This window comes from Schistocerca serialis, chromosome 2, assembly GCF_023864345.2.
Source record: "Schistocerca serialis cubense isolate TAMUIC-IGC-003099 chromosome 2, iqSchSeri2.2, whole genome shotgun sequence".
Lineage (NCBI taxonomy): Eukaryota > Metazoa > Arthropoda > Insecta > Orthoptera > Acrididae > Schistocerca > Schistocerca serialis.
Window position 1 is genome coordinate 756,147,201 of NC_064639.1, and position 27,208 is coordinate 756,174,408.

The 27,208-nt window shown below is 41.4% G+C and overlaps 1 protein-coding gene across 2 annotated transcripts in view; it reads left to right on the forward strand.

Moving 5' to 3' along the window:
- Nucleotides 1–27,208, forward strand: part of LOC126457953 (multiple inositol polyphosphate phosphatase 1) — a 311,376-nt gene that overhangs the window by 215,084 nt on the left and 69,084 nt on the right. For both annotated transcript variants that reach the window (XM_050094684.1, XM_050094685.1), the window contains exon 4: nucleotides 20,488–20,666. In XM_050094684.1, the coding sequence (XP_049950641.1) occupies nucleotides 20,488–20,666 (179 nt within the window). The remainder of the gene's footprint in view (nucleotides 1–20,487; nucleotides 20,667–27,208) is intronic.

Here is a 27,208-nt window from a genome sequence, read left to right on the forward strand (position 1 = left end):
TCAAGCCACTCACAAATGTGTGAACCGATTCCATATGCTTGTGCCTTCTTTAACAGCCTGCAGTGGAGCACTGTGACAAACGCTTTCTGGAAATCTAGAAATATGAAATCTGCCTGTTGCCCTTCACCGATAGTTCACAGTAAATCATGTGAGAACAGGGCAAGCTGAGTTTCGCACGAGCGATGCTTTCTAAAACCATGCTGATTCGTGGACATAAGCTTCTCGATCTCAAGAACATTTTTTGTATTTGTACTAAGAATATGTTCAAGAATTCGGCAGCAAACCGATATTATGGATATTGATCTGCAATTAAGTAGGTCCAATCTTTTGCCTTTCTTATACACAGGAGTCACCTGCGCTTCTTTTCAGTCACTTGGGATTTTCCACTGGACTAGAGACTCACAATAAATGCAAGCTAAGTAAGGGGCCAATGCCGTAGAGTACTTTTTGAAACATCGAATTGAGATTCCATCTGGACTTGGTGACTTATTTGTTTTCAAAACCTTCAGCTGTTTCTCTATGCCAATATTGCAGCAAAGAGAGCACGGCCCCACTCTTCATTGTTGCCAGATGCATCCAAGATGGCGGCGATTACGTCATCCAAGATGGCGACGTGTAGACTTGGCAACATTGCATGACGTCATCCAAGATGGCGGCGATGACACATTCAAGATGGCGGCTTTTGGCGGGAAGTTTGAATTTTGGTGGGAAGATAGGTCAACTGGGCTACCTCCACTAACTTAACCCCCTCCCCACCCCCAGAAAGTGGCGTGAAGTTCAAATTCCATCAGGACAATGCGGCCTCTACTAATGTAAGAAAAATGGCGGGAACGAAACGGCATTAGAACTATCTCCACTAACCTAAGTCATCTGACCACCACCTCTTCCTATGGATTGGGGGAAAAGGACCCAGCCTGCACTGGGCTGCTGGAGAGAGGAAGGAATGTACTTTATTTATTTTGTGACAATATATTTAGGGGCGGATTTTGAGAGGTAGTATATTTATTACACTGATACAAAATACATGCTCTGACGTGCTTGGGGTCACGTCACACAGCCTACAGACCTGCAAACCACTCGTAAATAATGCAATACATTTATGTCCAGAGAGCCAAACAACTCGTAAATCGTCAAAATAATAATCCATCTAAAAGATTCTGCAAGCATGCTTGCTAATTGTCAACTGTCGAAATCATTCACCAGTTTTTATTTAAACAGTTTGAGGCACTACCACCATCCAGTGTGTTCACCACGAGGTCCAAAATCCAACTGACCTAGTACAGAGTACTACCACCAGAGGGCACTGTCATCCGTTCTGTGACTTAATCTGAGATGGCGGCCATGACGTCAGCTGATGATGCAAGTACCGTTATCCGGGATGGTGGGAAACAGTGTGTTCGCCATGAGGTCTGGACCTAGTACACAGTACTGCCACCAGAGAGCACTGTCATCCGTTCTGTGACATAACCCAAGATGGTGGGGAAATGGCAGGAAGCAGTGTGGTCACCACGAGGTCTGGACCTAGTACACAGTACTGTCACCAGAGGTCGCTGTTGTCCGTTCCATGTCATAACACAAGATGACTGTCTGGAGGGGAAAATGACAGCCTGCGCTGGGCTGCTGGAGAGAGGAAGGAGCACACTTTATTTATTTTGGAACAATTTATTTAGGGATGGATTTGAGGTAATATATTTATCACACTGATACAAAACACACGCTCTTACATGCTTCGGCTCACGCCACACAGCCCACAGACCTATAAATTGCTCCTAAATAATTCTCTGCAGACACGCAAATAACTCCTAAATTACCCAAATAATTTCAGCACACAGCACACAGACAAGCAAACTCCTCCTAAATAAAGCAGTACACTGCTGTGCAGACACGAAATCAACTCGTAAACTGTCCAAATTACCTATAGCACAGCCAACCTACCTGCTCGCAAAATAATGCAACAAACACCAAAACATCTCCTAAATCGTCAAAAGATAATGCATGTGTAACGCTCACAACACTTAAACAGCCGAAAATAATCCAGTGCACAAACACTCAATACCCATAAAAAACGCTTCTGAACTATTATCAACCGCAACTATCAGAGGCTCCAGCACGATCTGCAAGGCCGGCTGGATGCAAGCCAGTGCAGGAGCGCTGCCAATGGCATGTCAAAGTTATTCAAGTGTTATACTGACGTCACATGTCTATCTAAATAAGCGCCAAGTCATCCTCTGGGCCGGACTCGCATGTGTTCACCACTGCTGGTGTGATCCCTCTCTCTACCTGCGGTCCGGCGAAGAGCTGATTGCCGAGCGACACTGCAGAAATCCATTCCAGAATAGCACAGACTGCTTTCTCCCTAAAGACTCTAACGGGCCATGCGTGATGCGCATACCCACGCATCGTTGCGCGTATCTACAAACCATCGCAAGCGTATCTAACAAGGTTCTCAATCATATACTGATGTCACACGGCTATCTCAAATAAAAACCATGTCAAACTCTCAGAAATTGTATAGTGACCCAGAGATACTTAACACGCGCTTTTCTAGGAGGTTTTGTGATGTCTCGGCGTGTATGCACGGAAATTCTTGCCCTAACTGAACCTGTTTACGAAAACAGCGCAGAATAACGCCGAATTCATTCTTAATCGCGATCCTAACGTGGCACCTCGTCCATGACGTGTTACCCTTCCTGCTTTCAAGATACGCAAACGTTCTCACAGCTGTGTAGAGACTCCTATACTCCAGCACAAAGGATGTCTTGTGAATGAAGTGAGCATTATGATTGGCTCTTATCGAATTTACCCGCATAATTACTGATGCCGCTGGTGTGGAAGCACCATCCACCTTTTCTTTTTCTTTCTGCAGCGACAAAAAACTATTTTACACAGATCGCCATATTGCACCGACAATTAAACCCTGCAAAGTGGCCTACAGAGCGTCAAATACAGAAAGACTCCTACTCAATTACACTGCTCTCCACTGGGCTATAGGCAATGGTTGATCGAGAAGAATCACAAACAGTAGATGATGTGATGATTGAAGTCGTAAGAAATGTACACTAGCTTGGAATCAAGTCCCCCCATTCAAGCACGTACCAGTGTTGGATCTTATCAAGAAGTCTTTTAATGATTTCAGCCACTAGTGAATCATATTTCTGGCACTCTCATATCTCGAAATGAGAACCTATCTGATACAGCAAAATTCCCGTTTCGTTTTAGGTAGCACCTATGCATCCTGCAACTGCCCCCTCAGACTCTGCACTACCATCCCTGCAGCTTTGTGCATGTGATCATTCCAATGTAAGTCGGAGGTGAGTAGGGATCGGAGGAAACTATATCTACCACCTTCTGCAACCCGGGTAGAAACAGGCGAAGCTAAGTTACTCCAATAGAACTGTGTTTTAACCATTCAACAGAAACGAAGCCTGCTCCTGCAACATGAGGTAGTATCAAAGACAGTACGGGAACTGAAGGAAGGACGTGGATTTTGCTACCGTATTGTGGTGCTTCTCCAAACTATAAGCAGGTACTACAGATCCACGTCCCTCAGGGTTCATTAACCTCTATCAACCCAACATTCTATCATCGTTGTTCTGGTCAATCCACCAGAGAAAAATTACGAACTATAAAAGCTACACTAACTTCATCCAATAGAGAACTCGATAAGATTTTTACTGTATCTCTGTCCTCCCATATACCGAAAACAAATACCACATGCGTGCTGGCTTCGAGCTCATGTGATGATCCTATAAAATATAAAGGTACTGATACATTGCAGAGACCACGTTAAAGTTTCATCACTTGTACTATAGGAGGATGATCGTATCCCACGGAATATACTGTAAATCGCAAAGAGGCTCCCTGTGGCTCTGTTTCATTGTTTGAAACATTATTTTTTTCTGCTGTAGCATGCTTTGTACACTGCCGTACATTTTGTTTTTCTGCCACGACTTTGAGGTCTATGTCAGGTTCTAAACTGACATTTAGACATTCTGATCCACAGCCTCTCGCAGAAAACTAGACGTCACACAGTACAAATCATATTGGTACTGTCGCTACCATAACACACCACACACACTGGATGATTTTAAATAAAAGACAGTTACAACATAAGAAAACAGGAAGAGTTTGATTGCATTGTGGAGTGTTTCCAAAGTACAGTCTGAAGGTGATCCACGAGCTCTACATTTAAACTCATCTGTCATAGTGATGGAATAGCTGATCACTCTACGTTTAGACTGATTCATCATATTGCAGTCATGTTCGCGATCACTGTTTCGGTGCTATCCGTCCCAGAAGGTTATCCCTCCACCAAAACTCAAACAAGTGATGTCAGTCAATCATTATCTGCTAACCAACAGCGTGCTGGTGGACGGATGGGAAGGAAAAGACACCATCGATGTACTCTAACAATTAGCGAACCACCCGCCACTCACCCAACTGTGTGGGCACATCAGCTTTGTTGAGTACACTAGGAGATGCCTTCAAGGGCGTACCCAGGATCTGAACTATTGGGGGGGGGGGGGGGGGGGGGGGTTTACACGTCTCAGGAAACAACGACTCGAGACAACATACAGCACTTCTTATTAAATAAAACCGTAAACCAGTGAAAAACTGCTTTTAATAAACATTTTAAATACAAGAATGCACTTGTACAATCCGAGAAAACATGCAGCATTTCTTATTAAATGAAAAAGTAAACTAGTAAAAAACTGCAAATATCTTCTCGGGGGAGGGTGGGGGGGCAGGGCAGCTGCCCTCCCTTGCCCCTCACTGGGTACGCCCATGGGTGCCTTGGTAATAGAGCCCATGGGCGAAACAAGCGGCAACTGAGGTGTCCCACACGACGCAGTGGATTCTCCGCCCACACTACACCCCGAGGCAGCAACCTTAAGTTGGCTGACCATAGCCAAAAGTGCAGTCAGCTGTTCGCGAACTGTGGCCAGCTCCTCCTGCGTCCGCAAACAGCATGCACACGCCATTCTCATCCTAGCATGACTAAATGAAGAAGTAAACCACAAAAACAGACCGAATCCTAGATATGTGACTTGCTACCTGCACAATATGTCACCAATGGACGCTGATGCCTCTGTGAGCTATGTAGCTGGCTTAAACGGAAACGCACAATAACTTTAATAAGTTTACTACGATCAAAAGACAGGAAAAGATACACATTTAAATTTTCGTTCTGTAGATCTTAATCAGGCGAGAGCTGGAGCCCTGCTTACTGTCGTACTAAACTAACGGATGTTCGTCTTCAATGCAAAACAAATGAGCAATTACTGCACTACAGACTGAATGAATTTACGCTAGCAAAAACGCGAGATTAAACCTCTGAAACAGAAAAACATGCACGAAGGTTAATAAATATACTGCGAGGAAAAGACAGAAAAGGTTAAACAATTTGTCGCTTTGTCTGTATAAGGCGAGAGGTGGAGCCACACTAACTGCCTTAACTGGCTTACTGAACAGACGGCCGCCTTTCTTCAAAACAAAACAAATGAGCAACTAATGCGCTACAGATTTCCAATCATTAAGAAAGCTTTGTTCCCCTAAACACCTACGATGCACTGCTGCTAGAAGATGGGCTCGTTCTTTCGCATACTCTATGTAGAATGAAAATGGTATCCCGTAAGGTGCAGTGGCCTTCCCTCTGTTGAGTGATTTCAGTTGCTTTTACATCCCATGGCCACTTACTGATGTGACACGATTCGTGCAGTATCTCCTAATGTCATGTCAGACCTCCTTTTGCCCAGCGCAGTGCAGCAGTTCGATGCGGCAGGGACTCAACAAGTCATTGGAAGTCATCCGCAGAAATATTCAGCTATGCTGCTTCTACAGCCGTCCATAATTGCGAAAGTGTTGCCAGTGGAGGATTTGGTGCACAAACTGACCTCTCGATCATGCCCCATAAATGTCTGATGGGGTTCATGTCAGGCGATATGGGTGGCCATGTCGTTCACTTGAATTGTCCAGAATGTTCTTCAAACCAATCGTGAACAATTATGGCCCAGTGACGTGTTTGCAAACATGAAATCCGTGAATGGCTGCAAATAGTCTCCAAATAACCGAACATAACCATTTCTAGTCAATGATCGGTTCAGCTGGACCAGAGGACCCAGTCCATTCCATGTAAACACAGCCCACACTATCAAAAAGCCGCCACCAGCCTGCACAGTGCCTTGTTGAATGTTGTGGTCTGTTCCACACTTTAACCGTACCATTTCCTCTTATCAATTGAAATCGGGACTCATCTGACCAGGACACGGTTTTCCAGTCGTATAGAGCCCAGCCGATATCGTCACAAGTCCAGGAGAGGCACGCCAGGTGATGTCGTGTGTTTAACAAAGGCATTAGTATTGTTTGTCTGCTGTCATAGCCCATTATCGCCAAATTTCGCGTCACTATCCTTACAGGTCTGTTCGTCATGCATCCCACTTTGATTTTTGCAGTTATTTCACGCAGTGCTGCTTGTCTGTTAGCACTGACATCTGTGCGCAAATGCCGCTGCTCTCGGTCGTCAAGTGAAGGCCATCAGCCACTGTGTTCTCTGTGGTGAAAGGTAAATCCCGAAATTTTATATTCTCAGCACACTTGTGACACTGCAGATCTCAGAATATTGAATTCCCCAACGGTTTCCGAAATTGAATGTCCCATGCAGCTAGATCCAACTACCATTCCACATTCATCGTCTGTTAACTCCCATCATGTGGCCATAATCACATCGGACCCTTCTCACATAAATCACCTGAATGGAAATGACAGCTCTGCCAATGCACTGCCCTTCTACACTGAAGCGCCAAAGAAACTGGTGTAGGTATGCATATTCAAATACAGAGATACGTTAACAGTCAGTATATGGCGCTGGGATCGGCAATGCCTATATGAGACAACCAATGTCTGGCACTGTTGTTAGATCTGTTACTGCTGATACAATGGCAGGTTATCAAGATTTAAGTGAGTTTGAATGTGGTGTTACAATCGGCGCATGAGCGATGGGACCCATTATTTCCAAGGTAGTGATGAAGTGGAGATTTTCCCATACCACCAGTTCACAAGTTTACCATGAATATCAGGAATCGAGTAAAACATCATATGTCCCACACCATTGTGGCTGGAAAAAGATCCTGGAGGAACAGGGCCATTTACAACTGAAGAGAACTGTTCAACATGACAGAAGTGCAATCCTTCCTCAAACTGCTCCAGATTTCAGAGCCGAAGGCCCACTCGTGTACTCTTGATGACTGCACAACACAAAGCTTTATTCCTCGCCTGGGCAAGTCAACACTGGCATTGGACTTTTGATGACTGGAAATGTGTTGCCTGGTCAGACAAGTCTCGTTTCAAATTGTATTTAGCAGATGGATGTGTACGGGTGTGGAGACAACCTCATGAATCCATGGACCCTGCATGTCAGCAGGGGACTGTTCAACTTGGGGAGGCTCTGTAATGGGATGGCGCGTGTGCAGTTGGAGTGATATGGGACCCGTGATATGTCTAAATACTACTTGGACAAGTGACATGTATGTAAGCATCCTGTCTGATCACCTGTATCCATTCATGCCCATTTTGCATTTCGATAGACTTGGGCAATTCCAGTAGGACAACGTGACACCCCACAAGTCCAGAATTGCTACAGAGTGCCTCCAGGAACACTCTCTGAGTTTAAACATTTCTGCTGGTTACCAAACTCCCCAGACATGAACATTATTGAGCATATCTGGCGTGCCTTGCAACATGTCATTCAGAAGAGATCTTCAGCTCCTCATATTCTTACGAATTTATGGATAGCCCAGCAGGATTCATGGTGTCAGTTCCCTCCAGCGCTGCTTCAGACATTAGTCGAGTCCCTGCTATGTCATGTTGCGGCTCTTCTGCATGTTCGGGGGGGAGCTTACATGTTACATGATATAATGGTATTGGGCAGGTGTACCAGTTTCTATGTCTTTCCAGTGTATACCTCGTGTGCGCAATACTACAGGCATCTGTATATGCGCATAATGATATTCCATGACTTTTGTCACGTCAGTGTACAGCCGTATTCAGTATGCCGATATGTGCCTATAATTACAGATTCCCTGTTCCCCGCTGGGTCATAAAGTTCGAGTCTGTTTGTCACCAGCAGGTCTAAGCATTACTTTCACAAGTCATTTCTCTCATTAACTACTCAAAAAAAATTTCGAATAAGGCATGTGGAACAATTTCACATGATTCAATGCACCTACTACCCACTGTAACCACTTGAGTCTCCCAGTCTAAAGCTGGTAGCTGAAATCTCCACCTAAAACTACTACATGCGAAGTATTCTCCAAGTGTTCAGCATATTTCACCTATTTACATCTTCCATTTTTACATGTGCTGTGTAAAGTTTTGCAAACACAACAGAAACAAACTCGACAACAGAACGCGACGACACTATGCGAATCATGCGGCCACTAACATATCTCATGATTGACAAAGAAAAGCTTGAAACTGAACAAAAATTATTCTATTGTAAGTCTCATATTCACATTGCTAATTAACTGAGATGGTGAAATTTATCTTGGAAAATAATCTGAGTAATGTTCTTAACGAAATTACGAAACTGGAAAAAAATGCTCTTAAAGAAATCCCGACTACATCAGAGGCCGAACACTGCTTTTCAGCACTGAAAAGAGTAAAAACTTTCCTCAGAACAATATGAATTCGGGAAGACTAAATGCACACACAGTGCTTTCAATGTAGAAAAATTTCCTCAGTTGTCATCCAGAGACCAAGAAAAAAATTATTGATCTTTTCAAAGATTAAAAGAAGAAGAATGAATCTCATTTTTAAGTGATTAGATCAAGCCTGAACTGTAACAGTTTAGGTTAATGTGGGTGGAAAGTGCTTCATTGCATTCTTTTAGGATTTTATCAAGTTTCTGGATAAATTTTCTTTTTAAACATGTTTTTTTTTCCTTTATATACACTCCTGGAAATGGAAAAAAGAACACATTGACACCGGTGTGTCAGACCCACCATACTTGCTCCTGACACTGCGAGAGGGCTGTACAAGCAATGATCACACGCACGGCACAGCGGACACACCAGGAACCGCGGTGTTGGCCGTCGAATGGCGCTAGCTGCGCAGCATTTGTGCACCGCCGCCGTCAGTGTCAGCCAGTTTGCCGTGGCATACGGACCTCCATCGCAGTCTTTAACACTGGTAGCATGCCGCGACAGCGTGGACGTGAACCGTATGTGGAGTTGATGGACTTTGAGCGAGGGCGTATAGTGGGCATGCGGGAGGCCGGGTGGACGTACCGCCGAATTGCTCAACACGTGGGGCGTGAGGTGTCCACAGTACATCGATGTTGTCGCCAGTGGTCGGCGGAAGGTGCACGTGCCCGTCGACCTGGGACCGGACCGCAGCGACGCACGGATGCACGCCAAGACCGTAGGATCCTACGCAGTGCCGTAGGGGACCGCACCGCCACTTCCCAGCAAATTAGGGACACTGTTGCTCCTGGGGTATCGGCGAGGACCATTCGCAACCGTCTCCATGAAGCTGGGCTACGGTCCCGCACACCGTTAGGCCGTCTTCCGCTCACGCCCCAACATTGTGCAGCCCGCCTCCAGTGGTGTCGCGTCAGGCGTGAATGGAGGGACGAATGGAGACGTGTCGTCTTCAGCGATGAGAGTCGCTTCTGCCTTGATGCCAATGATGGTCGTATGCGTGTTTGGCGCCGTGCAGGTGAGTGCCACAATCAGGACTGCATACGACCGAGGCACACAGGGCCAACACCCGGCATCATGGTGTGGGGAGCGATCTCCTACACTGGCCGTACACCACTGGTGATCGTCGAGGGGACACTGAATAGTGCACGGTACATCCAAACCGTCATCGAACCCATCGTTCTACCATTCCTAGACCGGCAAGGGAACTTGCTGTTCCAACAGGACAATGCACGTCCGCATGTATCCCGTGCCACCCAACGCGCTCTAGAAGGTGTAAGTCAACTACCCTGGCCAGCAAGATCTCCGGATCTGTCCCCCATTGAGCATGTTTGGGACTGGATGAAGCGTCGTCTCACGCGGTCTGCACGTCCAGCACGAACGCTGGTCCAACTGAGGCACCAGGTGGAAATGGCATGGCAAGCCGTTCCACAGGACTACATCCAGCATCTCTACGATCGTCTCCATGGGAGAATAGCAGCCTGCATTGCTGCGAAAGGTGGATATACACTGTACTAGTGCCGACATTGTGCATGCTCTGTTGCCTGTGTCTATGTGCCTGTGGTTCTGTCAGTGTGATCATGTGATGTATCTGACCCCAGGAATGTGTCAATAAAGTTTCCCCTTCCTGGGACAATAAATTCACGGTGTTCTTATTTCAATATCCAGGAGTGTAGTTTTAAAACAAAGGCTAAAAATTTTCTGGAGCAGCACCCCCACTAACTTTAGCTCTGAGCTGTCACAGTACCAGAGATGTCAATAGCACCTCAAGTACTACCCTCTCCCATAGACACTGTTCCCTGGTTATCCAATTTATTGTGAGTGGTGCCTCAGTAATAGGTCTAGGGGCCCTGTGCTTGGGAGACAGGAACCAAGGAAAACTCAGTGTGTTATACTTTTTCCCCTAACCAACAAGTCTGAGGTGATATCTTCCACTGAACTGCAGCGAATAATAGTATGCATTAGGGAAATGGCAGCAGGGAACAGGAGTGTAGTGGCTGTCGCTGAGCCGAGCAGTCATGTCTGTGTGCTGTCATATTGTTAACATTGTAAAAATACTGACTCGATCCATATACTTGGAACTCCAGTGCTATCAGTATAAACAGAAGTCGCAATAAAATAAAATAAAATAATAAATCCATAAAAAAACTGCAACAGTTTCTGTTTTACATGGAGTAATTAAGTTTAGTTTGTTTTCATGTACTTTTGCGAGTTTTACTGTTTATTTTACTGTGAAGACTAGTGTTTACTAACATACTATAAGGATAATGTGTAAATTTTAGTGCATTATCTTTGTGTGAGCCGACTTTTAGTATAAACTAGAGGCAGTGTAGCAGCAGAACTTATTTGATTAGGGATACATTACTTGTGAGACAGACAAAAACTGATTAGAGATTGGCAGGGACTGTGCCTGTTGTGCACGGATGTGGGAGGAATTGGCCCCTATCTGTAAACAGCTGGGAGCTGTGTTGGTCATGGTCAACAGACTTAGGCTGCTACCCTGCACTGCAGTAGCGATGGGGCATCTGAGACAAATGCTTTAGCACCTCTGGAGTCAATAGTGTCACCTAGGATCTCTGATACTGCTGCACCTTCCGATTTGCATGTCCCAATTGGTTGACATTACTGGACGTGACTGGCGAACAGTGGAGGTATCGCAAATCTCTTGGCAGAAAGCAACAGTTGTTATCGGCTACATGGCTGTTCCCTTACGCCTTAAAAACAGGTTCATTAACAGCTATGAAATTCTAAACTCCAACTGGAATGTATATCTCAAAGATCAGTTGAACGCTGGTGGTCGATGCATGTTTATAGGAATAAAAATATGATAATATCCAGTGATATTGGTGCAGATTCAGAACGCACAATTATTTGGGTGAAGAGAAGTGTTAAAGGTCAGTCAAACATGGTCATCGGATGCTTTTATAGACGCCCAGCCTTAGCAGCAGTAATGGTGGAACATTTTTGATAAAGATACAGTACGTCCAACATTTTACTAAGCTCACAAATGGACCACTGATGATCTCGGTCTATCATCAATGATAAAATCGGCTACAGATGTGAAAATTATTTATTTCTTAAAAGGAAAGCACTACCCAGTTTCAGGAGATGTATCCCACTTCATGTGCATCTGCAAAATTGTAAAGGAAATAATAACACCTATCCAGATAGTTAAGATAATCAAAGCTACACAGAAGCAACAGAAATTCTTAAGGAAAAAGTCCTCTACATACATTAAAATGTGAGTCCACAAAGGATGCATAACTGAGATAAAAAATGTTAAAACATTTAACATTTTCACTTATTTTAGCCTCAGATATATATCTTTTATGGACTCACATTTAATGTACATAGAGAATTTCTAAGAATTTCTGTTGGTCCTTTTTAGCTTTGATTATCTTAAAGATGTGGATAGAATTCTGCAAATGCCTCTGAAGATGGGATACATGTACTGCAATATCTTTGTGCTTTCCTTTTTAGAAATAAATAATTTTTACAACTGCAGCAGATTTTAACATTGACTATTAATAACTGTTGTGGACATACCATCAAGAGAAACATGGGTCTCAGTCTAACTGTAGATGATACTTGCAGTATACAATAGGACTTCATAACCAGCACGTTATTCATGAAATTTATGAATCTGGATACTTGCGACAGAATAGAGAGCAAAAATGGGGTAAACGTAAACTGAAATACCATGACAGGAGCGTGTGTATTGCGGTTTTGTCTCATGCAGGTTACGGAATTAGCCGGGTTCACGTGTTTGCCATTTACGATACATAACCAGATGATTGTGCACAGTGTGATGCCTTGCAGAAATGTACTCTCAATCATTTATGAAAAATGGGGCACTGGTTTCAAACTGAAATTTTACAAGTGTTTGGAGTGTCCGTAGGTCACTCAGCAGTTTCTGTCTTTCCTCATCATCACCAAGGGGGGTAGTGCAGTGGTTAGCACACTCAGCTCACATTCGGCATGACAACAGATGAAATCTGCTTCTGGCCATATTGATTTAGGTTTTCTGTGATTTCCGTAAATCGTTTAAGGCAAATGGCGGGATGGTTCCTTCAAAATGGCACAGCTTCTCTCCTTCTCCATCCTTCCCTAATCCAGTCTTGTGCTCCACCTCCAATGGCCTTGTTGTCGACAGGATGTTAAACACTAACCTCCTCCTTGTCATCGGTGGCTACAGGCATCTTAGACAAAACTGTCCGAAACTGATGGCAACCATTGCAACTCCCTGCAAATAGTCAGGTAGGGTATGGCAAAATGAAATTACAAAATGAAATTATGTATGCATCCATTACATTAGGTACGACTCTGACACAGCCAAAGCGCATGGCCATGGCTACTGGAGAAATTGTTGGTGCTAACAGACAGTCTAACACTGCATACAAAAATTTAACTAAAAACCAGAAAACACCAGGACGTTTCCGTGCAGTTGCAACAGCCGCCGCACAAGAAGTAATGCAAATCTGAAACAAATTGATGGACAGTGCAACTGTTTCTCATAGTCCTCAGTTGAGTGAGACAGTTCCAAACCCACCACTGTCACCTGCAACTAATGCAACAGATGACAAGACCGAGAGGAAAAGGGAAAGGGAGACAAAGGGAAAAAGCAAAACTCCTAGTTTGTCTCAAAAATGCAGGGAAGCCAAAATGAGTGCAACATGCAGCTGGCATGTGCCTCTCATACCCTGCTGTCTAGTTCTGCAGTTGAGAAGCAGCAGTACAACAAACAAAGGGTCAAGCAACTCAAAGTTGTGCTCAAAACAAACAAGGACGAAACTGAGGCCCAACTAAATGCAAAATTGATGATAATGATTCAGAAACATCACAACGCGCATGTTGACTCTTGCTCTGTAATATCAGACAGTATGTCTACCAGTGGTGGTGCCACAATGCACCATAATCACGTTGGCGAGGAGATAATCGAAGCTCCCGTTCACACACAGTCTGACAAAGATCCTTTCTGGTGGGAGAACATGGAGCAGGACCTCAGTAAACAACCTGTCCTTCTGTATGCCCAGAAAAAAAGAAAAAAATTCTTAGTAATGTATGGTCACATGTAAATTTGTTTGTTTTGATTGTGTTATGAATAATTAAATTCCAGTTTAAAAAACTGTCCTCTCCTTTGTCTCAACATCATTAATACAAAGAAAAGAGCAATACTTTGCAAAATGTTATCTCCCTTGTCTAGTGATTGTGGAACAGTTCACATTTCTTTAAAATGCTAACAATGCAAAAGTATTTAATTTCATATTTTGTTCACGAAAATGGTCGGAAATAAGCTGATCATATTTATTTGTCACACTTTGAGGCGTGCTTCAACTAGTGTCCATTTAGTATATGCAGCACCTAACAACTTAAGCTTTATGTCATTGGTTGGTCGGTTGATTTGGGGGAGGAGACCAAACAGAGAGGTCATTGGTCCAGATTAGGGAAGGATGGGGAAGGAAATCAGCTGTGCTCTTTCAAAGGAACCATTCTGGCATTTGCTTGAAGTGATTTTGGGATAACCATGGAAAACCTAAATCAGGATAGCCGGACATGGGTTTGAACGGTCATCCTCCTGAATGCGAGTCCAGTGTGCTAAGCACTGCGCCACCTCATTCGGTTTTATGTCATTGAAGCAATGGCAAAGAATAACCACCATCATCTGCAATATCACCTTATTTTGTTCTATAGGCTCCTAAATTTCTAACAAAAATAGGCAGATGGGAGTGTTTCCTGTCTTAACATTAAACATAAACACTATGTGTAGGTGGGGAAATGAAAGTGTCTGGAGAACAGAGTTTCAGGTGGATTATTCATCCGAATGATCAACACGATATGACGGTCTCTTGCAACAGGTGTCAGGTTGATTTGGTGGGACTCTGAAGCATTTTCTGGTGAACTGCAGCCACATTTTCTTGTGTGCGAGAATGTTTCGAAATGTTTTTTCACACTGTCTTCGCAGATTCGTTGTCGCATATCTTTTTACAATGAACACCTGCCTCCACTGTGAATACTATTGTCCCCTTTGCATTGCTCCACTCACTACGCTCTGAACTGGAGTGGATCTCTATGCAGGTGTACATGTGGTGTGCATGTCTCGGGGTATAGTTATACGCATACATTCACATCCAATTGTATCCATTCATCTAGGCCACTTTTATTTGCCCCACCCTGCATATCAGCATTCCATAAGATTCTGTTTTTAACTGATTTTGTAAAGTATGGCAATTTTGATGTCAGTCTTCCTTAGGAAGTGATTTCCATAATTTTTAATAACATAACTGACTATAAGGTAATTTACAATATTGATTCCAACACTAACTGTAGCATAGCCATTTTATTTAAAGACACTTTTGTGCCCAAAAAAATTCAGGATTACTGAGTGTTATATGGGAGGGAAAGGGGGGGGGGGGGGAGGGGGTGCAGTTTATTAACATTTATTCACTCTCTGGTAATGACAAAAGTTGAGCAAGGTCTGCTTTTTTCAACCACGAACTCTGCCCCTTCTTTGTCAGGATCCACCACACAGATATTGGTGGCAATTTTAATTGTGTCACAGTTGCAGTGGATCAATACACTATGCCTATGAAATGTCCAGAAATCGTGGACCTCATAGCTACCAAAGGATTACGAGACACGTGGAGTCATTTTTATCCAATCTCTATGCAGTTCACTCATATACATAATAGTGGTGCCAGCAGAATAGATCGAATTTATGTCTCTAAACATCTTACTGACAGTCTACAAGGTGTCAAAGTACTCACAGTGGCATGTAGTGATTGCTGTGGCTTGGAATGCGCCATCCACCTGCAGGGTGTTAGTCAGGTGACTGCTTCCTATTATTGGTAGCTCAGTACGCAACATCTTGCTGCAGCTGGTGTCCGTTTGCAAGTGCAATCCACGTGGAAGCTCAAGTCTTAAATGGTGGACAGATCTCACAAAGCCACAACTGAGAAATACTACAATCACAAGGAATCCTTTGAAAACAATGCACGCTAGATTTTTATCAGCAACGACTAAAAGATGCACTCAATACTCCTGAAAGGAACAATGGAAACCTTTGCCAGCATCTAAATAAAATTAAGAACAATGTCCTTCATTTACACAATGAAAAGGCAGAAGGTATTTTGGTTTGGAGCCATCCTCTGTATGACTTGGATGGCAAGGAACATACAGCTTACCACCAGGTGGGCAAAAACCGACTGGTGCAAAGGAAGCATGTTGCTCTCTGAGAGGACTCAGAATGTCATGTACAACACAGATGACTGTAACACCTTATTCTGCAATATTTAAGGCACCAAAACTGCCACACACCTTGCTTGATGAACCATATATGATTCTGTCGACACGGGGCATGGAATCTGTGTTGAAGACATGTTCAAAAGGAAGTCTCCAGGACCTGATAGACCCCAAATAGTTCTATCAGGTTTTATGGAAAGTCATTGGGGACAAATTCATAGAAATTGATGGTATTGCAGTTCCATTCAAATTTTTTGATGGGGGAATCGTGCTCATCCCTAAGATGCAGGTAACATGCCATATCCAAGACTTCAGACCCATAACCCTGTTGAATTCAGATTATAAAATCACTGCAAGGTGTTTTGCATGGAAGATGAATCTAGTTATGGACAAAGTAATCAGTATGACCAGGCATTTGTAGTGAGTCAAAGAAATTTTTTTCACACAGCCTCTGCTTATAGAGACTTAGTCTCACCCACACTTAACAGACTTTTGGCAGGAATATTGTCAGCTAACTTTGCACATGTTTTTGACCACATAAACCACACCTATTTATTATGTGTGATAGATAACATGGCATTCAGCCCTCAGTCCCCTGACATTATTCAAGACTTTCTTACAGGAGCCAGGTCAGTGGTGATGATCGGTGGTTGGGAAACAAAACCATTCCTATAATTCAGTCTGTTTGATAGGTCTGTGTTTTGTATGTCATTACGGTAGACCCATGCTGAGAGTTATAGTCCACACTGCTAATGCTATACGGATACACAATGCTACAATCAAGTGTGTAGCCTATGCTACTGACAATGATACTGTGTTCTGTGAGAATGTAAGATCCTAGGACTCGGATGCCTGCAACAAATGAAGACAGGAAATTTGATGAAATACCTTGTTACCGTAAGGTCTCTGCAGAAGTCAGCCCTCTTGGCAGCTTAATCTCAACCAAAAAGTGACCCTAATAAACACCTTCATTCTCTCCAAGGCCTGGTATATTGGACAATTGCTAAGTGTGCCAAAACACACGAGTAGATCAGTCTCACAAATAACTTATTGGTTGCTGTGGAGGCACAAAGTAGGAACAGCCACCTGCATGTTGGAGAAGTCACTCAGCGGTCATGGACTTGTAGTTCTTAAATGTAAGTGCACAGCTCTGGTGGTGCACCACACAGCCTCCATACAGCCCAGCAGCCCAAATGGATTGACAGCAACACTATTGAGCACATACTGGCCACACTCCAAGCAAGCCCCTGTAACAGTAGCTGACATTCAATATCAGCTGTTGTTTGTTAAAGAGTACTTCCTCAACAGAAGCTATGTCCTACAAACAGCTATGGATTGACACACCATGGCTCAAGGCTCTATGCTAACCTGCTATGATGACCTCCAGTACACTAGTTGCTATCCCAACTATCCACAGTGAACTGGAAAAATGACAACAGATGCTTCTGCACTGTAGTATAAATTAGTGAATAACATGTTCCCAATTAACCAGCATCTTGTTGGTGTTAACCTGCTCATTTCAGTCAAGTGTGAAAAATGTAATTCCCCTGACACTCAGGAACATCATTTCCAGTGTAACAATGTCCCAGTAGCATGAGAACTCTATAGAAAAATGGTTGCATTCATCAATAGGTCCACTCCTGCAAACATGACTTGTCAAACTGTCACTGTGCTGGATTTCAAATCATTCCCAAAAGTGAAGCACAATGCTACAGTGGCACTGGTAGGCCACACAGTTAGTGCCATTATAGATAAGCAAGTCAATGATCCTATCACATATCTGTTGTACTTATGGACACAGTATCTCAAAATAAAAATAGCTAGTAACTATTGAAAACTGTTTGAAAATTTTATGCCTGCTGCTTTAGAGCATGGATACAAGAAGGCAAATTGTGAAAGTTTTCATTTTTCCTTTTCTTGCTTGATGAAACTTCTCAGTTAAGAATTGTAATAAGAACAAATCTCTTTAACCATCATAAGAAATCTACCCCTGAATTGATTAATTAATTATTTAGTATATTTTTTAATGTGGTTCATATCTCCCAGGAGAAATTTTTTTATTCACAAAGAAGGAAAGTTGGGGATTGGACAGAATCCTTCTAACCTTAAAAGGCAATTAATTAGGGAATCAAATAGTGGGGTCTATGCAACAATTTAGCAGTTACTATGTGCTTAGTGGAAGAATACCTGTCCATTATATCCTTCACCTCTTCTTTCAATGAGAACCGCATACTTACTGTGAAAATTTCTGTCTGAGTGGAAGCTAAGCCTATGAGGATTCCTTCATTGCAACATTTATAGAAGTGGCTATTGAAACTGGCAGGGATTCGTGTAATATATGATATGTAGCAGAAATGATGTTACTCAAGTTGTGGTGTAGCTTCATAACCATTACATTCAGACCTCCTGACACTATCTGTGCTAATAATTGCTCTTGATCAAATGTTATTCCCATCCTAACCCCCTTTCTTTCCCCACCTTTCTATCTCAACAGATTCATAACTCCCCATAGTTCTCACAGCAGACACATACAGAGTGAGTCAGGACGAAAGGTGCAGGCTTTAAGGGGTGATAGTACTGGTGATACTGAACAAAAAACTTCATATGGACATATGCCCTATTTCAAATGGTTTCTGAGATAGAACACATTTAATATCACTTTTGTACATTTTTCCTGAATAACTCGAAAACCACACCCTCCAGCAAAAATGTGCCGCAGTGCAAAATCAAACTACATTAAATTTTCTATGAAAAAAGTCTTAGTCAGTTTTGCTCTAGAACTAACAGTTTATGCAAAGAGAATGTGAGAATATTGAAAAGCACACACGGCATGCATGCGCTGCGTCTTATGTAGTTTTTGTAGGCCAATTTGAGGTAGTATCCCAACTTAATAGACAGCAAGTGTCCTGTATCAAACTGTTTGTCTCAACTTGCTCCACACTACTGTGGACATTGTAAGCAGTAGCAATCTTTGATAGCTCAGAAAATAAATAACAATGAATATTAAATGTGTTCTATCTTGGAAACCATTCGGAATAGGGCATAAGTCCATATGAAGTTTTTTATTCAATATCATGAGTACTATCACGTCTCAAAGCACACACTGGATATAGATCCATAGACCCTCATCCACACTATTTTCTTAGCGGTCTTCCCCTGTCCTGCAGCTCCACTCCCCAACAATTCTCCTGAGTACCATCGTGCATGATAGGATAATCAAGCCTCGAATAAGCATTCTTAGGTCCCTCCCCAAAACTGTTTATTTTAAACTTTGTTTTTTTTTGGATTAAGCCAGAAAAAATATATTGTAAAAAAAATCAAACAAAACATGTTTTAACAAACTTTTTTAATGTTCACTATTTACATAAATTTTATGCTTTACAAAATTATACTTTCTTTCTAACTTTCTTAGATGTGAATTCTTCTGTAATCTGTAATCTAATAAGTGGGCTAGCTCTGTTATGATCAGAGCTAACCCAACAAGTCATTCTTGCCCCTCTGTAGTTCTCAAACAATTTGTTATTAACTCTTGTCAGAAATATGAATAACCACTCTGCTTGGGCAACAGTAACAGGCAAAGTGCACAATACCTGTAAGGCTATCATTATATTTGGAAATAGCATGGTTCATTAAAATTGCACTTATGAATAGCATTGAGAAGGTGCAGAGAGGGAAATGGCTCAGACTCAAAATAAGATGCATGTATATTTCTTAGCTGCAAAGTGGTTTGTGGTATTGGGCCAGAGTACTTTTACCCCACTTCCCCCACCTTCCCCCTGACCATCCACAGCACCAGCCCTGGCCTCATGTACATATGTCAGCAATCTCTCAGGTTTCTTCGGCATGATGGGTGTGCTTCCAGTTGTTCAGCCAAGTTATTATTTCCATTTTATGCAAAGCACTTACACAATTGACCAGTCATCTTCTTCAGGTGCTGCAAGTTGTGCTTGTATATGTACTCGCTGCCTGGTCTCCAACCAGTTGTGCACTTACAGCATCTGAAGACTAGGTTGATAATCAAAATATTGTGTATAAAATGGAAATAATAACATCACTGGACCTGTGGAAGCAATCCATTAACTGTGTCAGTATACCTGGGCTAATGTTTGCTGGTCCCATATTTATACTTCTTTCCCCATTGTCCTTCCATCTTGCTAGCACTTTACTACCACTTCCCCTTGGCTTTTCCATATTTTAACTTTTGTAAGATAACAACTGTGCCAGTGAGGCCACAGTAATGAGAGAGTCTCTCTCTTTCTTTCCTCTTCGTTGTGTGTGTGTGTGTGTGTGTGTGTGTGTGTGTGTGTGTGTGTGTGTGTGTGTGTGTGGAGGGGGGGGGGGGGAGGTTTGGAATCACATATTATTTTATATAGATTTTGGTAGGAGCCTGTAATATAAATAAGATTAGCTGTAAGTGCATACAATGTTAACAGTTCTATTTTTTATACAAAAAGGAAATTTATCACTTAGCACTACTCATTTTATAGAAAACTAGATAAATGTAAAGAAGCTAGTGATTGGAATGCATGAATTTTAACCCTTTATCTTGCAGAAGGTGACCTCTGTGACAAGGATCTAGATAATCTCCGAAACTGGACACTTAAATTCACTGCTGACATGGGAGATGTTCTTACAAAGCAAGGAGAGGATGATATGAGACTGATGGCACAACGTTTCAAAAACCGTTATCCATCCCTTTTTAGTGAAGGCTACAGGCAAGATTTATATGAGGTAAGTAATTGGGACAATAGTATTCCAGTGTTTCAACAAGACACTTTTTTTTCATAATAGTAATGAGCAAAATAAATGAAAGTGAAAAAGCAGAAAATCAGAAGTCTTAATATTTTCTCCAGAGACAGGCCATAGAAATGATTGTGTTAAAAAAAATGCAAGTAGCATGTATTATTTTATTTTACTGTAACTAACTGAAATAAAATAATAAATATCAATACTGCTTGCCATTGCTAAAAGAAGAGACATTTAACATAAATACATTGTGTTTCTAAGTATTCCTTTTTGTAAACTTCAATAGACTTCATGTCTGTGTGTAATGTTATAAAACAGAATCAATTTTTTTTAAGAGAGAGAGAAAGGGGGGGGGGGGCTGTTTAACTGAAACCAATTTTGTTTGTGTAATGGTTTTCCCATTGCATTAGTATCTTCATATGTAGTTTGATAATTATGAAATATTACTCAGTATTCATTTATTTACTTAGTACTATAAATCCAGAACCACACAATCCAGAAGAGACATTGGATCAGTCTTGAAAAACTACACACAAGTTTTTAACCAAATTTTTTCAACTCATTCCACAGATTAGAATGCAGAATATTAGGTTCCTTAATTAGATAGGTAGGTTAGAAAATTTAAAGTTAGATGTAGTGGGAGCTAGTGAAATTGAGTGGCAAGAGGAAAAGGACTTCAGGTCAGGTTAGTAAGGAGCTACAAATACCAAATTAAGTAGGAAGAAGTCTAATAATGAATAAGAAACTAAGAATGGGGGTATGCTTCTATGGATAGCAGTGTTAGCTGGGGCTCATTTTCATTGGTGGGCCCAGATAAAAAGTCGAACTTTATAACAGAAATGTTCTGAAGTGTTACTCGTATAACATTAATTTATGTTATACTGCTTGAAAAAAAAAAACGCAGTTCAGCTGGCCACTGTTCCTCAATCCATATTTTTATGATGGATTTATGAATATTGCATTTGGTTTCCCTGTGCCTAACAGCTTGATTTATAATTTCTCTTCCATAATTAATAAATTGAAGGGCATATTTAGCAAACAGTCTACTTTATTCATTTTAAAATCACTGTAAGAATATATGAGCTTCAACAGAGCTCCAGACTATGGAACACTACTGAGAGATGGTCCGCTAGCTATTTCAGACATTTCCCGTTGACGAGTGGCAGTATATATGTGTGGGGGGGGGGCGGCGTCATGGGGAGGGGGAGAGGGGTGGGAGAAGAAATGCAGTAAGTCAAGTGACAGTGACTACAAGTAGATGCATAAAGTGATGCAAATAAAAATATGGGCTACCATCGGGGCTGTGCCAAGGCCCTGGCAAGTTAGACCTTCACCAAGGGCACAGGCATAGAGGGGGTGCAAAGACTGACAAGTTAAAGAAAAGAGAGAAAGACAATTTAAGAGTTAACTGCGAGAGACACATGAGCTCTGTTACTCCATGTGCCAATCTTCTGCCTGTGCAAGAAATCTGCCTCGACATGAGACTGAAAATGCATGCCATTGTCACAGTGTTATTTCACCCAAGCAGCATGTAAAACAATGACTGCTAACAAACTTGCATTACTTGGGCTATATGTCAACAGTGTATTTTGTTCTTATAGCTGCTGCCTACCCAACTAGCTCATGTTCAACAATGGAGTTTTTGCTGCAGTTTCGCTACAATATTGTAGGAACTCAAGGTCGCTCATCGTGTCTTGAAGAAAATATTATGCTGTTAAACTGAAGGCTTCTTATTTTCTCTGGTTTCTCCCAACTGAGGACTGGAGAGAAATTGTCTAAGCTAGACTGCTTCAAAATATTTGATAGAATAATAAGTGAAATGAGAAACAGATCTCACATATAACTCTCTTTCAGTTCCTGTTCCTCACTTTCAGTCCCTGTCAGGAAAAGTGTTAAATGAGACCTCTGTATCTTATTATTATTTACGACAATTTCAATGCAGTTTCAGAAAATTAAGTGATAAAAAACTAAGGTCAAATATAGGTGAAGCAAACAATCCAGTTTAGCTATTTTGTTGATAGTATATGACGCAGCTGCTAAATTTGACTTCCGTGACATTATCAATGGACTTGCTACACTCATACCAAGGAAAAGGAAAGTAAAATCATAATAAGAACACACCTATTGTAAAGGAATGTGTTCTCAGCTCTTAATTAAAACCATTTTTATTTTTGTTTCTACTAATGATTCATAAACTGTTAATAATTTAATAGGAGCAAATAAAAAGCTTTCTTTGCTATACACCATGATAAAATCAATGTGCAGCAGCTGCCACTAATAGTAAGAGATAGATTTTGTTTTACTTTGAGATTTTTAGAAAGTTTGTACAATTTGCAATATATTTGCTAGAATGATACACTTAATTTGTTGCGTGCAATATTTTTCATCTATATAGCTCATTTAACTAATACAGGGTGGCACACAAAAAACTGGCCCCCAAGTACAGACAGTTTGCTGGTTATGCACAAATTGTTGCCTGCCAAAAGCAATTAAAATTGCTCAAAAGAGGAAAGTCCACTGGACCTGATGGGATACCAGTTCAATTTTACACAGAGTATGCGAAGGAACTTGCCCCCCTTCTTGCAGCAGTGTACCGTAGGTCTCAAGAAGAGCGTAGCATTCCAAAGGATTGGAAAAGGGCACAGGTCATCACCATTTTCAAGAAGGGATGACGAACAGATGTGCAGAACTATAGACCTATGTAGCAGGTCAGCAACTGGAAGCAGTTAATTCCATAAATTATCTGGGAGTACACATTAGGAGTGATTTAAAATGGAATGATCATATCAAGTTGATCGTCGGTAAAGCAGATGCCAGACTGAGATTCATTGGAAGAATCCTAAGGAAATGCAATCCAAAAACAAAGGAAGTAGGTTACAGTACGCTTGTTCACCCACTGCTTGAATACTGCCCAGCAGTGTGGGATCCATACCAGATATGGTTGATAGAAGAGATAGCGAAGAGAGCAGAGAGCAGCGCGCTTCGTACAGGATCATTTAGTAATCGTGAAAGCGTTACAGAGATGATAGTTAAACTCCAGTGGAAGACTCTGCAGGAGAGATGCTCAGTAGCTCGGTATGGGCTTTTGTTGAAGTTTCAAGAACATACCTTCACCGAGGAGTCAAGCAGTATATTTCTCCCTCCTACGTATATCTCGCAAAGAGACCATGAGAATAAAATCAGAAAGATTAGAGCCCACACAGAAGCATACCGACAATCCTTCTTTCCACGAACAATATGAGACTGGAATAGAAGGGAGAACCGATAGAGGTACTCAAGGTACCCTCCGCCACACACCGTCAGGTGGCTTGCAGACTATGGATGTAGATGTAGAAACGAGCTAAAGGTTATTTACAACTTATACAGAAACCAGACAGCAGTTACAAGATTCAGAGGGCATGAAAGGGAAACAGAGGCTGGAAAGGAAGTGAGACAGGGCTGTAGTCTGTCTCTGATGCTGTTCAGTCTGAGCATTGAGTAAGCAGTAAAGGAAACAAAATAAAAATTTGGAGAAAGTATTAGAGTGCAGAGAGTAGAAAGAAAAAGAAATTGAGGTTTGCCAATACCATTGTAATCCTGTCAGAGGAGCAAAGGATTTGGGAGAACAGTTGAAAGCAGTGGACAGTTACTTGAAAGGAGAATATAAGAAGAACATCAACAAAAACAAAACAAGGGTGGTGGAATGTAGTTTAAATTAAATCAGGTGATGCTGAGGAAATTAGATTAGGAAATGAGACACTAAAAGTAGTCAATATCTTTTGTTATGTGGACAGTAAAATAACTGATGATGACCTAAATAGAGAAGATATAAAATGTAGTCTGTCAGCGACAAGAAAAGCATTGCTGTAGAGGAGGAATGCATCAACACTGAATATAAATTTAAGTATTAAATTTGTCTGGAGTGCAGCCTTATATGAAAGTGAAATGTGGACAATAAGCACTGCATATAAGGAGAGAATAAAAGCTTTTAAAATGTGTTGCTACAGGAGACTGCTGAAAATTGTATGGCTAGATCATGTTATTAATGAGGAGATGCTGAACAGAATTAAGGAGAAAAGAAATTTATGGCACAACTTGACTAAAAGAAGAGATTTGCCTATATGACAACTTCTATGACCTCAAGGAATAATTAATTTGCTATTGGAGGGGAGGGGAGGGGGGGTGTTTAAAAATTGTAGAGGAGACCAAGAGAGAAATACAGTAAACAGTTTCAAATGAATGTAGTTTCCAGTACTTATATGGAGATGGAGAGGTCTGCACAAGACAGGGTATCATGGTGAGATGCATCAAACCATTCTTTCAATGGAAGACCACAACAACATCATAATACAATGAAAATAAAGAGCTCAAAATATACATACATATAAAATATATCAGTATGTTTTACAAGAACAGAATAAGTGGTCAGTGGTGGCCTAGCAGAGGGAACCATACCAGCAGTTGGCTGAAATGATTTGGGAAAACCATGGAAATCTAAATCAGGATAGCCAGACAGAGAAAGCTCCATTCTCTTGAAAATGAGATCGATGTCTAAACAACTCCACTGCGTCATTCGGTTGTCCCTATACTACAATGTTCTTTTGATCATTCACAGTTTGCACCAGATAATCTGTAATATAAAGCATAGTTTGACACAGCACACACTATGGACACCTGCTGGTGGTTCTTGAATGATGAACACGCTGTCATGCCCCTGCCCTCCCTCCTTTCTTTCTTTTTATGAAACTGACTCTAGACCTGTAAACTTGCAGCTACATCCCATGCATTTCTTTGTGCCTCTCCTTTGGTTTGTCTGAAAAACTGAGTCAGCATCTAGTCTAAGAAACATATTTCCTGTGCCAGAATTTTGTGTGACACTAACAAACACATAACCACTGTGAACCAACCACTAATTGGTTCTCCTCTCTTCACTGAATATCACCCAGACCTTAAAAACATGAACCACATTCTTTGCTATAGCTTCAGCTAGCTGTTGTCCCCTGAGATGAGAGATATATTACTCAAAATCCTTCTTTATAACCCAAATAATGTTTCATTACTAATTCAATGCGAATATCAAATTTCCAGCAGTTTTAATTTCAATTCGTAAATTACAATCATAAATTAGTAATGGTTAATAACACTGTTTAAGCAGTGTGAACTTAAAATAGTTTGAGTCTCCATTTATAAGCATAATTTACAAGTGCTATGATTCAAAATTCAATAAATTTTTTTATAGAGTAAAAGAGATGTTCAATAACAAATTATTTATATTTATTTTTGAAGGAATTTTTATTTCCCTGTTGTTTCACATGACAAGTTAAGCTTTAAATAATTGAACTGTTATGCTTGAAACACTTCTCTGCAACAACACTTTTTGGGAATTGTGAATTATGACTCATTTAGATGACATTATTTGTAAAGTTCATTCTAATCATGAAATCATATCAAATTTATTTCCATGTCATGGCTATGGGCATCTTTACTTTTTTGCAGTTCTGTTGCCCTGGTTAAGTGATATTTATAACCAGAACAAACCTTCTTGGCAGGCCACTCATGCTTCATTCATGTATTCATAAAGGGAATCATCAAACAGTGTAATGCTAACATGATGACAACTTACTTGTTTCCACCATATGAGCAGGCTAATATATTTCTGATAGGGAAATGCAAAGCTTCACAAAAGCTCTTGCTCTCACAGCCAGTGCTTCATTTAAACAAGAAACATTTCCATATCTGTGGCTATCCCCAATAACCATAAATTTTCCCAGGTGATTACAGTCTGTATGATATTGATGGTATTCCATAAAGCTTTTGTAGGAAAAATATAGAATTGTTTGATGAACAAAATGTCATATCACAGTAAGTATTCTACACATAGAACACATACAGCATTCACTGCCTCAGTACTTGCAAAAATGATTCTGCTGGGATAAGCCATTCCAATGCGCTCCAAATTTTAAAAACATTATGTGAAAGCTTTATACCTCTCTCTCTCTCTCTCTCTCTCTCTCTCTCTCTCTCTCTCTCTCTCTCTCTCTCTCTCTCTCTGTGTGTGTGTGTGTGTGTGTGTGTGTGTGTGTGTGTGTGTGTTTTATCCATTGAATGCAATAATGTATGTAGTCCGTTGTCTATGATTTACTGTTCAGCTGTTCCGAGAAGGCAGCCGAAGAGGTAGAACAGAACAGGGTGAGTGTTACCTCACATCCTGTCCTTTTTTTCAGTGCCTATGCTGGCTTCTTTAAAAAAGGTGATAAGAGAGACGTCAGTACCTATTGACCTATCTCACTGCTGACATCATTTTCCAAAATTTTTTAGAAGGTGATGTATTCTAGAATAGTATCTCACCTTGGCAACAATATCCTCAGCAAATAACTGTTTGGGTTTCAGAAGGGTTGTTCTACTGAGAACGCCATTTACATGTTTACACACCAGATATTCCAAGCATTAAGTGACAAAATAGCACCAACAGGTATTTTCTATGACCTATCCAAGGCATTTGAATGTGTGAATCATAGTATACTCCTAGATAAATTGAAGTTTTATGG